The sequence below is a fragment of the Loxodonta africana genome, chromosome 5, assembly GCF_030014295.1.
Source record: "Loxodonta africana isolate mLoxAfr1 chromosome 5, mLoxAfr1.hap2, whole genome shotgun sequence".
In the NCBI taxonomy this organism is placed as follows: Eukaryota; Metazoa; Chordata; class Mammalia; order Proboscidea; family Elephantidae; genus Loxodonta; species Loxodonta africana.
In genome coordinates, this window is record NC_087346.1 from 78,634,174 (window position 1) to 78,647,200 (window position 13,027).

At 38.0% G+C, this 13,027-nt stretch overlaps 1 protein-coding gene across 1 annotated transcript in view; it reads left to right on the plus strand.

Annotated features, from left to right (window-relative positions):
- Positions 1–12,767, plus strand: part of SDAD1 (SDA1 domain containing 1) — a 36,062-nt gene extending 23,295 nt beyond the window's left edge. Inside the window, exons 17-22 of the mRNA XM_003414144.4 lie at positions 306–435; positions 1,873–1,967; positions 2,129–2,319; positions 2,427–2,511; positions 3,764–3,925; positions 7,693–12,767. Of these exons, the coding sequence (XP_003414192.1) occupies positions 306–435; positions 1,873–1,967; positions 2,129–2,319; positions 2,427–2,511; positions 3,764–3,925; positions 7,693–7,740 (711 nt within the window). The 3' untranslated portion in view covers positions 7,741–12,767. The remainder of the gene's footprint in view (positions 1–305; positions 436–1,872; positions 1,968–2,128; positions 2,320–2,426; positions 2,512–3,763; positions 3,926–7,692) is intronic.
- Positions 12,768–13,027: the final 260 nt, after the last annotated feature.

Below are 13,027 nucleotides of genomic sequence, written 5' to 3' on the forward strand. Positions count from 1 at the left end.
TAAATGAGAAACTAATTTGGACTGTAAACTTTCACCTAAAACACACATACAAACAAAAATGGAGCATTTATTCTCTGACAATGGCCAATTTCTTGATCTGGATCAGAACAGAACTGGAAATTAGGGAGGAGAGTTGTGGCTATGGGAATTTACTTTGATCTAAGAGATAAGCGAATTGTTTTTGTCAGTTAATTTTCTCCATTTTTTTATGATTCTCCCTTCTCAACTCATAATCCTAGAGAATTCCTTTTCATGATTGTTTTGCAATATAAGCACCTTGTTATAAACAATTTTCTTTCCTTTAGGGTAAGCCTACGGAAGCCTCAATAGAAGCAAGAGTACAAGAATATGGAGAATTAGATGCTAAAGATTACATTCCAGGAGCAGAAGTTCTAGAGGTTGAGAAAGAGGAAGAGAATGCTGAAAATGATGAAGGTTCATTTATATTTCCTATTACTCCAGGCAAAGTCACTCCTGTATTTCTGTTGACCTTTAAATCTTAATGCTGTTTGAAAAATCATTCACTCAGTAGATATTTATTGAACAATGACCACATGCCTAGCAGCATTGTAAATTGGGGATCAAATGGTCGTGATTTCTACTTTTAACGGTGCTTACCTTCAAGTGTAGGCGATGCCTTTTATGTCCTTCGGTGTTGATGCATCTAACCAAAGGCATGCTCTTTGGTACTTGGGAAAGATAATGGTTTTGTGTTTGTTTCCTGAAAAGTGAGGAGAGTTAGTTCTAGGAGCAGTCATCCCAAATTCTTCCTGTTGAAGAATGCTTGAGGAACTCCATTCTGATTTTCAGGTTTAGCAGCATTTGTCAGAGTCCTTTGTTATTCCTGGTCATGCATTCATTATTTCAACATAACTTTCTTAAGCATTAGCTGTGTGCCAGCCACACTCAATACAAAAATTAATGATATGGTCCCGGGCCTTGGGGCCATTCCATAAACAACTGAGTGACAGAATGCTAGCAGGTTGTATGACTGGATTCATGGCATAAGCTCAGGAGAGAAATCAGTTTCAAAAACTTCAAAGAGTTGGTGAGCCATGAGCTATATCTTGAATGATGAGGCAGACATTTGGGAAAGAATGATAGACTAGTGGAGACTTTCCGGACAAAATGTAAGCAAAGTCTTGAAGTGTTCAGGGAGCTATTAGAATATAGGTTCAAGGTGGGATATAACGAGGTATGAGACTAGAGACAGAGTTGGAGGCCTTACCATGAGGGGTTGTGTATGTAATTGGAAAATATCTTGTAGATCATGGAAAACCACTGAGGGATTATAAGTATCTGTGATTTAGAAAGCTTACTTTGGTGACTCCATTAAGAACACTAGTACCTTTTTATTGAGACTTCTGTAGGGTTCTTATAAAAAAATCTTCGGCTCAGAATGACTATTTCCAACTGGCTTCTCATACAGAAAATGCATAGGCATGATTGGAGGAGTTAAATACTTGCTATGCGACCATTAAATGTCCAAGTGCAGATCCGATAGATCTTGTTGATTCGCTGGGAAGAACAGTGGCTCTGGAGTCAGAAGTGATTTTCGTGATTTTGATGTAGGCTGTATTTCCTAGCAGTGTGACTCAGGACGAGTTGCTTAATTCTGAGAGCCTGTTTTCCTCTTCTGTTGAGTTGTGAGAGTCAGAGAAACTGATTTAAAGGTTTGGGCATGTGGTAGGTACTTGGTCTGTGCATATTTCCCATCCCTTAAATTAATTAAGTTGATGTTGCTTAGTTCTTGATCAGTAGAAAGTTATTCAAGGTTCATTGACTTAATTTTCTTTTGCTTGATTTTTCTCAACATACTGTGAGTACCCAACAGAAAGTGGTAGCAGTAACAAGATGCTCTTTTTCACACAGATGGTTGGGAAAGTGCCAGTCTCAGTGAGGAGGAGGATGCTGATGGCGAATGGGTTGACGTGTCCCACTCTTCAGATGAAGAGCAGCAAGAAATTGTAGGTTTCAATATCTCCTTTGATATATGCGCCACTCACATGTTTACTAGGTCTTCGTTTTTGCTGGGCCTTGTAGGGGGTAGAATTTGAATGGCTAAGCTCTCACTTGAGCTAGTAGCCACTTAAGCCTTTTTTTCTTTTTCTTTTTTTTTGCTTTCAAGTCCAAGAAGCTAAACAGCATGCCCATGGAGGAGCGGAAAGCCAAAGCTGCAGCCATCAGCACAAGTCGGGTTTTAACTCAGGAAGATTTCCAGAAAATCCGCATGGCCCAACTGAGGAAAGAACTCAGTGCTGCCCCTGGGAAAGCAGAAAAGAGGAAATATATTGAAATAGACAGTGATGAGGAGCCCAGGTAAGTGGCACATACATCAGGTCTTCCCTCTGCTCTCGTGGTAATGAAAGTATTGGGGAAAGAAATTCCACAGTTGTGTCATATTATATTTTTTTCCTCAACCCCAGAGGCGAGTTACTTTCACTCCGAGACATTGAACGCCTTCATAAAAAGCCAAAGTCCGACAAGGAGACAAGGCTAGCAACTGCAATGGTGAGTTAGGCATATCGGTCCCTAGTTTTTTAAGAAGAAAGCAAATAAGATGAAAAATGACACAGAATTTGTACAGCACAGACTGGCATTATTTAAAACAAAATCTTTTAATCAATGTGTAATTGTATTTGTATATAATATAATTATATTATGAATATTATAATAATGTAATCACAATTATAAGATCCTTATAACACACAGATATTAAGTGTTCACTTAGGTGAGTTTTGACAACTGTATATACCCATGTAATCACCACCCAAACAAGGTACGGAGCACAAAAGGGCAGTGTTAAGTGTTCATGGTATCAGGGCGGCCTTGTATACCCATTCCTCGCTTATGAACTTAGTTAGGTTCCAAAGACCAGGTCGTTTTGTGAAAATGGAGGATGACTGCATTAGATTACAAAAGGAAGGATGACTGTATCATTACATAAGTGACAAATGACTGAGAATCTCGGCCCCGCCAAGTGCACACAACCTTAACCATCGCTGCCAGCGTTACTGTCACCTCGAACCTCAGAGTTTGTCATTAGTGTGCACAGTGGATAGTAGATTTTTTACCGTTGTTGTAAGTGTGAAATGTCAGATAAAGAGATAGTCATTAAGTGAGGAGTAGGTGTATATTTATCAAAGCTAGTAGAAAACCGAGAACGTTTACCTTCATTAATGAAAAGCCAGACAGACAGTTGGAATCTACCTCTGGCAAGTGCTGTGGCTGTTCCTAATCACGCCCCGCTTGCTTTTCCAACTTCATTTTCTATATCTTTACTTGTTTTAGGCACCACCCCATACTGGCTTCACAACACCCTTTGCATTCCATTTATACTGATACTGTTTAGATATGTTTAAAACCCTGTGCTTTTTCTTTTCCACATCTTTGCATATACTGTCCCTACTTCCTGGAATGTTCTACCTTTCCCCTTGTTTTCCCCCACCACGGTCACCTTCATCCTGTGAAAACACAGCTCACCTGTCCGCCTCTGGGAACCTCATCTGACTTGCCTCACCAGGCTGAGTTATGATCTGATCTTCTGTTGATCTCCTCTGGCTCCACTGTAATACATCATAGTCATTTCTGCCCAGTATAGTACTGAGTTACTGGGGAACAAGGACTGTATTCTATCCATCTTTGTGTCCTTGGCATCCAGTAGAGTGTCTGGCACAGAGTAGACCGATACACTGATTAGATAGCTTTCTAAGGTGTGTTGTTTTAGAAGAGATACCAGTCTTTTTTCTTTTTGTGTTGATAGGCTGGAAAGACAGACCGAAAAGAATTTGTGAGGAAGAAGACCAAAATAAATCCATTTTCAAGCTCCACAAATAAAGAGAAGAAAAAACAGAAGAACTTTATGATGATGCGGTATAGCCAGAATGTCCGGTCAAAAAATAAACGTTCCTTTAGAGACAAGCAGGTGAGTTCAGTTTGAAGCGTGAATGGCTAGAATTCTAAAACTGCTTTACATTTGAGATGGAGTCATGGCTTCTGAAGACCTTGTATTATGTGGGTGTCTTAGGATTCCCTATTGCTGTTCAGTCGACTGAGACTCATAGCCACCCAACAGGACAGAATAGAAGTGGCCCGTAGGGGTTCCAAGGCTGTACACATCTTTCTCCTGCAGAGCAGCCGGTAGGTTCAAACCACTTACCTTTCAGCAGCCAAACACTTAACCACTGTGCTACCAGAGCTCCTCACCTTGGGATCCATGGGGAGTATTTTCTGGAGAGCATGGAGAGGAGGAAGTAGTCAGCATGTAAATTCCAGATCTGACTTAGTTGAGACCCGGCTGTATGACCAAAGGGAAGTCCATCTTGTAGAGGGAAGGGAATCAAGCTGGATGATCTAGAAGGTTCCTTCCCATGCTAAAATTCTCTGATGTTTGATTTGCGAAATATAAAAATTAATGGAATAACAATTTTTGGACAAAGCCCTGCTTTGTTCATTGTCGGCAACTCTTGAGTCATAAAACATCGGTCTCCTTAAAGATTAAGGAATTTTTCATTCCAGTAAATTAACAGTTCATTGGACATATATACTCAGTGGTTCAGAAATGCTTTTTCCTTGTTCTCCAGTTTTCTTGCCATTTGGAATCTGAAATTAATCAGAATTTCTATGTATATTTCCTTGCCCTGGGTTTTCTTCAAGATCTTTGCATCATAAAACTTAACTCTAGGTTCCTGATTTTTTCCTGTTTTCTCTTTCACTCTAGACCAACACTGTCCAGTAGAAATGTAATATGCACCACGTTTGTAATGGTAAAATTTCTAGTAGCCATATTTTAAAAAGTAAAAAGAAACAAATGAAATTAATCTTAATAATATGTTTTATTTAACCCAATACATCCAAGATAGTATCATTTCACATGTAATCAGTATAAAAAAATATTAGATATTTTACATTTTTTTTCTTTAAGTAATTCTTTGAAATCCAGTGTGTATATACTTACAGTGCATCTCAATTCAGGTAGCCACATTTCAGACACCCAAAAGCTACATGTGGCTAGTGGCTACCATATTGGACAACACAACTATAGAGCATCCCTAAAACTAACTGTAATTCCAGAGGCAGTCTGGGCAGGTGTGATCCCAAGCACCCTGTGGGAAAGGAATATAACATTTCATACTTTCTGCAATCTTCAGTGATGTTTTACTGTCTTAAATAAAAGAGTTTTAACTGCTGTGGAAGTGTACATACATAAGGCTCTTATTACAGTGAAGCTTTTAGAAAGATAAAGGAAAGGGAGAAAGTATGTTGGCATAGTGGCATTTAAGGGGGAGGGGAACTGAGATAGGTGTGAGAGTAGCCTATGCTTTGTTACAAAGTTTAATGAGCAAAATTTAATCCACGTAACCTTGGGTTACAGCAACATCACCAGTTGCCTTTTAATGATTCCTACTCAAGCTGACCCCGTGTATGTCAGAGTAGAACTGTGCTCTGTAGAGGTTCTAGCAACTGATTTTTTAGAAGTACATTGCCAGACCTTTCTTTCAAGATACCTGTATTATCTAGTGTTGCTACACCAGAAATACCACAAGTGGGTGGCTTTAACAAATTTATCTTGTCACAGTATAGGAGGCTGTAAGTCAGGGCGCCAGCTCTTGGGGTAGTCTTTCTCTAAGCTCTGGGGGAGCTCAGCTCCCTCAGCTTATGCCTTGGTTCTCTGGTGATCTTCATGTGGCATGGCATCTGTCTTCCCCCATTTCTGCTTCCTCTCTTCCTTGCTTAATCTGCTCCTTTTATATCTCAAGAGAAATTGACTCAAGACACACCCTATACTGGTACTGTCTCATTAACATGACAAAGGAAACCTATTCCCAAATGGGATTATAACCACAGGTATGGGTTTAGGGTCTCTACGAATCTCAGCAATGTGTATGGGGTTTAAAAAACTCGTGGTCAAGTCAATTCTGGCTCATAGTGACCCTATAGGACAGAGTAGAACTGCCTCTTAGGGTTTCCAGCGAGTGCCTGGTAGATTTGAACTGCTGACCTTTTGGTTAGCAGCTGTAGCTTTTAACCACTATACCACCAGGGTTTCCCATATATGGGGTTAGACAATACATACTCTTGAGGGATGGACTGGAACCTTCAGCCTTTCAGTTAGCAATGAAGCGTGTTAACCATTTGCACCACCCAGGGACTCCATAACAATATTAGCTAACATTTATGTAGTTCTTACTATGTGTCTTGACTATTCCAGAACTTTCCATTTATTTGTTTAATTGATACACAACAATATGAGTAGGTACTGGTTTAAACTCATTTTACAGATGAGAAAACTGAGACAGATGGGTTTGAGAGATACCTCGTTAGCCATGCAAATTAGGATAGAATGAGCTTCGTGTTTTTTTTTCCCCCTTACCTTAAGTATCCCAGCTATTCCACATAACTACAAAGACATACCAAGATTAGGTGTGAGCCAAAAGTAAGGAGTCAATAACTTGAAGTCATAAAACCCAAAAAGGTTGAACATTTAGATCTAGATCTATACAGCTTTCACTCCAAAATGCCTCTAATTACAACAAAAAAGAAAAAAATTATTTTTACACATTTTATTAAACTACAAAAGCTAGAAATCTTAACATGTTTCCAGGAATTAAACAGTGATGTTTGCTAATTAATGGGATAATATCCATCACTCATGTAAGATGTATACTTTGATTTTGGTTATTTTTTTTTTTAATTTGAGTTTATTCTTTATAATCTTTAATATTCTATTTATTTTCTTTTGGGAAATGTAAAACTTTATAACGGCTTTCATAGGTTCACTCTGAACACTGGATCCTCAGTTTCTTTTTCTCTAGGTTATCCTCACCTTCTAATTGTACCCTGGGAATCCCGGCTCCTGTGGTTAGAAAGAAAAGACTACAGGGGATTAAAGGTTGGATCCAGTTGAATTAGATTTCGTTTTCTTGTACATATTTCCAACACAAAATAACTAAACAAGTTACAATCTAGAGCTCATATTAACTAGAATAAATATTTTTGTGTTAAGCAACACTTGTCAGGATTTCAGTATTTAAGTTAATTTCTTCATATTTGAGGCATTATAGAAGGTGAGTGTTAGCACTTACTTATTGTAAGATTTTCTGAGTTCATTAACTGTATTAAACAAACATTTGAAAATCTACAAATAGGGGAGCATTTTTCTTTGTTCCAGATTATGTATGATTATTAGGATTAGAGTTACCGCAAATATGCACAAATGCTGAATGCTTAAAAACATCTTCAAATGGTCCGTATGTGCCCATACTTAGTAGAATATATGTGATTTGGAGAAGTTATTCATGAAGGAAAATCTGTTTTCCTCTTGGATTGATTTAGACAGTGCGTCCTACCCACAGTCCCCGAATATCAAGAGTTGTATAAGCTGGAGAAGTACCAAACATTATCCCTGGAGACAGGTGATGTTCAGTTCGTGCACTCCGTAGCTGCTGCTGTTTTGAGCTGTTGTCCGCAAGGGGTGGGAAAAGCCGTGAAGAGCTTTTCGCGTATTTCCAACCAATGAGGAGGTTCCCAGCCTGGATACAGATTTGGTCTGTCACGGCAAATATCACTATTTGTAATTTTTCAGGATGATTTATCGACGTAGCGGTTCCATTTTGATAAACTTCTGGTAACCAAAATAGCATAATAGGGTATAGCTAAAGGTTATCATGTTTATTTTTTTTTTTCTTCCAGCTGGCGCTACGAGATGCCCTTTTGAAAAAGAGAAAAAGAATGAAGTAACTTCCAAGCAAGTTTTCCATTTCAAGGAGAATGCTGTGGGTCATTACTCTAAAAATTAGTAAATCAGGAATGTTTGTTTATATTAAAAAGTCCAGAAGCACTGTGTTTTGAAAACCACAGTACACTTGGTAGCAGCTTGGTGTTGCTATTTTGAAGATCAGTAAGGGCAAGAATGTTTGAGACGTAAACAGTAGTGTTGGTGTAAAATCGTTTCCATTTAGCATTCATGTAAAAACATTACTGAGTGCCTACCGAGCATCTCTGTAGACACAAAATGAATGAGCCATAACCCCTTTACGCAAGGCACTCTCAGCCTGATGGGGAGGCAGGTGTGTGTGTGTGTTTATAGTGCAGTGTAAGGAGTTTTCTGGTAGAGATAGGGACATGTTTCTGTGGGGTCACAGACGCCTTATGGACTAACTCTGCAAGGAATGGGGTTGTATATTCTCTTAAAACAAAAACGGACAACGTTACAAGAGTAAGAGGTTCTTACTTGTAAATAGGCTTACCTGCTGAAAACAGGTCCCTGCTGTACAGACTTTGGGTGAACAATTTTAGCTCTTTTAGTCCATCTCAAAGATCTAAATATTTTTCAATGCCACGTAGAGACTTTTTGGTTAAGCCCTTGCTTTTTGAATTGCCTTAACTATAAATAGTAACCTTGGAACGTCTTTACTTCATCATTTGCACTACCCCCTCTTTCATAGAGGACAAAAAAATCTGATTGGTTTCCACAGCCTCCTTTTACCCTAAAATATTTTTAGTCCACAACTAGCCTTGTTTCAATAAAATGGTTTCTAATGTCAGATGGGTACTTTGTGTGTTGTTCTTCCTTCTGTAGACATTCTTGAATGGATTTTAGGGGACCTGGGAGCCATTTTCAGTCTCTCCCTGCGTGCAAGTTGTTGCATTTGGAAATAGTTCGGTGTCTTTTGCCTCTGATTTCCTAGGTAACATTGTGGCGGTGGTTGTTAGATGCCGTCAAGTCAGTGCTGACTCATAGCAACCCTGTGTACAACAGAACAAAACAGTGCCCGGTCCTGCACCATCCTCATGACTATTGTTACACTTGAGCCCATTGTTGCAACCGCTGTGTCAGTCCATCTTGTTGAGGGTCTTCCTCTTTTTCACTGACTCTCTACCAAGCATGATGTCCTTCTCCAGGGACTGGAGAAGAGGAAATTGCTTGCATGTTACTTCACATTAGATTAAAAGGCAGTTTTTTGCCCAATCAGAATTAGACAGCAGCTTCTTTGCCAATTTTTTTTTCAGAAGTTTTGTAATAGTGGTTTTATCTCTGCCATGTGTTTATGAAATTAATTCTTATTCCTTTTCCAGTTTCTTTGTCCACTTTTTGAGTTCAGCTTCAGCTTCGTTTGAATGAAACTTTGTGACTTTGCCTGAGATGCCCCAGATCACTGTTTGAGGAATAACTGTGAAGACCTTGAAATTTAGTGATTAAATTGCACTACTCCTGTGGTGCAGTGGTTAAGCACTCAGCTGCTAACTGGAAGGTCAGCACTTTGAACCACCATTAGTTCTGAGGGAGAAAGATGTGGCAGTCTGCTTCCGTATAGATTATAGCCTTGGAAACCCTGTGGAGCAGTTCTACTCTGTCCTGTAGGGTTGCTATGAGTCAGAATCTGGTTTGGCTTTTTTTTTTTAGTGGGAAGAACTGTCAGCCTCCAGCAATTTCAGTGCTTTAGAGGAAGTGTCCAGTGCAAATTTGATTATTTCAGACCTAAAACTGCTGCCTTTTCTTTTTGCATGTTTGAACTGAGCGTCTCCTCATGTTTCTAATCCAGAGGTGGGTGAATAAAATTCAAAATGGCATAGTAGCTAGAGTCCATAGCTTTGCTGTATGAATTGTGATAGTGCTTGAAAGTTTTGTCCTTCTCCTAGATTTCCACCTCCCACTTAGATACCAAGAGGTCAAAGTCCAGTCTGTGCTCTGACTTCTGTTCTATGAAGGCCTCACCCCGTTTAACTAGTGTTTAACTAGTCTGAGGTTTATATGCAAGATAGAAAGATAACCACCCAGTTTAAGAAGGTAAATTCTTGACTTTATTTTATTTCTGTAATTCCATAATATCTTATCTCTATTTGATCCATTTTATTATATTATCAATTTCTTGGTAATATTTTCAGTTTACTATATAAATTTGAAGATTACATCCTCACAGGGTTGGATGTTGCCAGCAGGGTGACCTTTACCTTGAAGAAGTCAACAGGATCTGAGCTTCAGCTTTTCAGTCTCAAATTTTATCAACACAGAGAATGGATCGATTTAGGGATGCACTCACATTGTCCAAGCTTATGTATAATGCAAGTTCGCCTATAAAATAAACTCCACTCAAGGCAGAGAGTTTTGTATGTTTACTGCTATATTGCCAATGCCTGGTTCAGTGCCTGATAAATATTTGAATACATGATTTAATCTCGACTTTCTCTCTGTAAATATAATACCAGCTACCTCACTGATTGTTTTAAGAGTTGTGAGAGCTAATGGTTACAAACACTTAGCATGGTATGTGCCGCAAAGTGAGCATTCAGTAAGTTTCTCATCAAAGGTTAGGTACCTATTAAGCTTTTATTCCTTAATTTGTAGCAAATTAAAATGTTGTACAAAAAACATTTGTAGCAACTACGGTTGCTACAAATGTTTTGTACCTCAAATCCATTTTTTTTTTTAAGCTCAAAATATAAAAATCTGTATTGAATGTCCTCATGTGCGAAGCCCTCTGCTAGATGCTATGTGGGTTGTGAACACAAGGTTTTTTTTTTACAAGTTCAAAGCTCTGGAAATAACCTTTTCTCTCCTAATAACTTAAAAATGCAAGTAGAAGCAGTGAGCACAGCTAATTGTATACTATTTAAACAGCATACTCATATTTTACAGAGGGCATTTCTTACAGGGTAATTATTTCCTTTTGCAGATTCTTTGTCATTGTTTTTTCAATCCAATCTCAATATGGAAGTAGTTCAATAAACTGTAACCTATCCAGTGATAGAATATTATATAGCCATTAAAATGTTTACAATGGGAGTGTTTATTATAAATGAAAAGAATAAAATACAAAGGTATTGATAGTATAATCCGACCACACGTGTAAGAAAATGGAGAATAGTAAAATTCCAAGAGGAGATATGCCAAAATATTAAATATGGTTTTCTTTGGGTGTTGGGATCATGTGTGAGTTTTTTGTTGGTCTTTCTACTTTGCTTTCTGGATCTTTTACAGTGTGTATGTTTTAAGTCATTGTGAAAGAAAAAATAACCTCATTTGAGATAGAGAATAAAGATACCTTGAAACTCATCTTGTGAATTTTCTGTAAAATCAGAAGAGGAATGTACCTTTAACCAAGGCAAGGATTACTTTGAAAATAACCCAGAAGAGGAGTTACAGTCTTGCCTTCTTAATTACTCTCTTCCACCAGCTTACTGATTGGGTGCTAGAGTCATCCTTAGTTTGGGATTCTCTTTGACTCTAATGAGCAATACCAAATATTAGCGAAAGTGGTAAATTAGAACAATTCTTTGAGAAAGAAATTTGTAATATATACCAAGAACCTATAAAGTAATCATATCCTTTGATTCAAAACCACTTCTGAGAGTCTAGTCAAAGAAGACAATCCAGAGCTGTGTTTGGCTAAATGTCCATCCAAAAATATCCTAACCCAATTGGAATTTGTCTGTAATAAGAAATCTGGAGATGGGCAGTTGCTGACCTAGGTTCAGCTGTTCAGTGATGGCCATCAGGATCTTGGGTCCTTTCCTGCCTTGTCATCCTTAGTTTGTTGGAGGTAGATTCTCTTGATTCACAATGCTGACTGACATGCTGTATCACTATGGGTAAGTTAATATTTCTCTGCCTTGGTTTCCTTGTGTGTAAAATGGGCAATGATGATACCTTACCTTCATAAACATCTCTCTGTGTTTAAGGCAGAAAGAAGGGATGCAAGTGGTGGCGTCACATCCATCCCTTTTACTAGGAAAGCAAAAGCTTTCCCAGAATTCCTGCAGCAGCCTTCCCTTAGGTCTGGTTAGCCAGACTGGGTTACTGAGGCCACCCTACCAACACGGGAAGCTGGAAAAGCAGGAAACAGGATTGTTGATCTATCAGATGAACTATAACCATCCCAACAAATCAGGGCTTCTGTTAGCAAGGAAGAAGGAGGAAATGGATTTGGGGTAGGCAAATAGCAATGTCTACCACAAGGTATCTGTAGGGAAATATCCACTGCAATTTAATATATAATGGCAAAAACATGCAAGGAAGTGCCTAAAATATGGCAGTAGTTAAGCAATTTGGAATATAGGTATTAGGTGGAATATGCAACCATTAGACAATCACTGATAAGAAAAATTATTCAAACAAGATATAAACTGTATAGTATGAAAAGATGTTATGCTATCTTTTTAAAAAGCAAAGCCTAAAATGAGATTTTTTCATTGATTTTTAAGACACATTTTTCGTATTTTTGCCTCTGAAGTTGGAATGTGCCTTAAAATTGTTGCAGCCAGACAGCAGTCTTGACATTGCCGTGACCTGTACACTCATGAAGTTGGTGCAAAAATCTTAGTTGGCATCTGCTCAGGTGAGGCGAGGGCCATCATCAAAACATGCAGAATGGGAGTCAGCGCTCATTAAAAAAATCCAGAAAAAAAATAGTAGAACGTTAAAATTTTTTTTTAACTTTTTACTAATGTATGCATAAAGAAAAGTACAAGTACTGTGAGCTGTACACATCCTATAACCAGCACTAAGATCAAGAAACAGAAAATTAACACCTTAGAATAACCTCTACCTCTTAGTTAAAAGCTCTTAAAAATGCCACATTTTGATGGCACAAAGAGTGATAATTTGGAACAATACGGTCACCTGTGATACTGAATCAAAAAGGGATTCAGGAGTGTCTAACTTTGCAAAGAAGTTTGAGCAATACCGTACACAATTTATTCCACTTTTTAAAATGTATATACACAGTAGACATGTGATTAAAAAAAAAAAAAAACCTATTACAAAAGACTAAAAGAATTCTTTCAACACATTTAAAAATTCTAATAAGAGCATCATATTAGAGTTTAAATGACAGTGATTCTTTGAGGCATATAAAATAATGGTGTTTATAATGTAAAATTTTATTTAAAAAATATGCAAATGAGAACAGTTGCTGGTTTTGGGTAGTGGGAAAATAGGTTTTCTTTTTCTCTACATTTTGTTATATTGTTAACAAAATATACTAAACTTTTTTTAATCTAAAACACTACAAGTTCCATTCTTAGA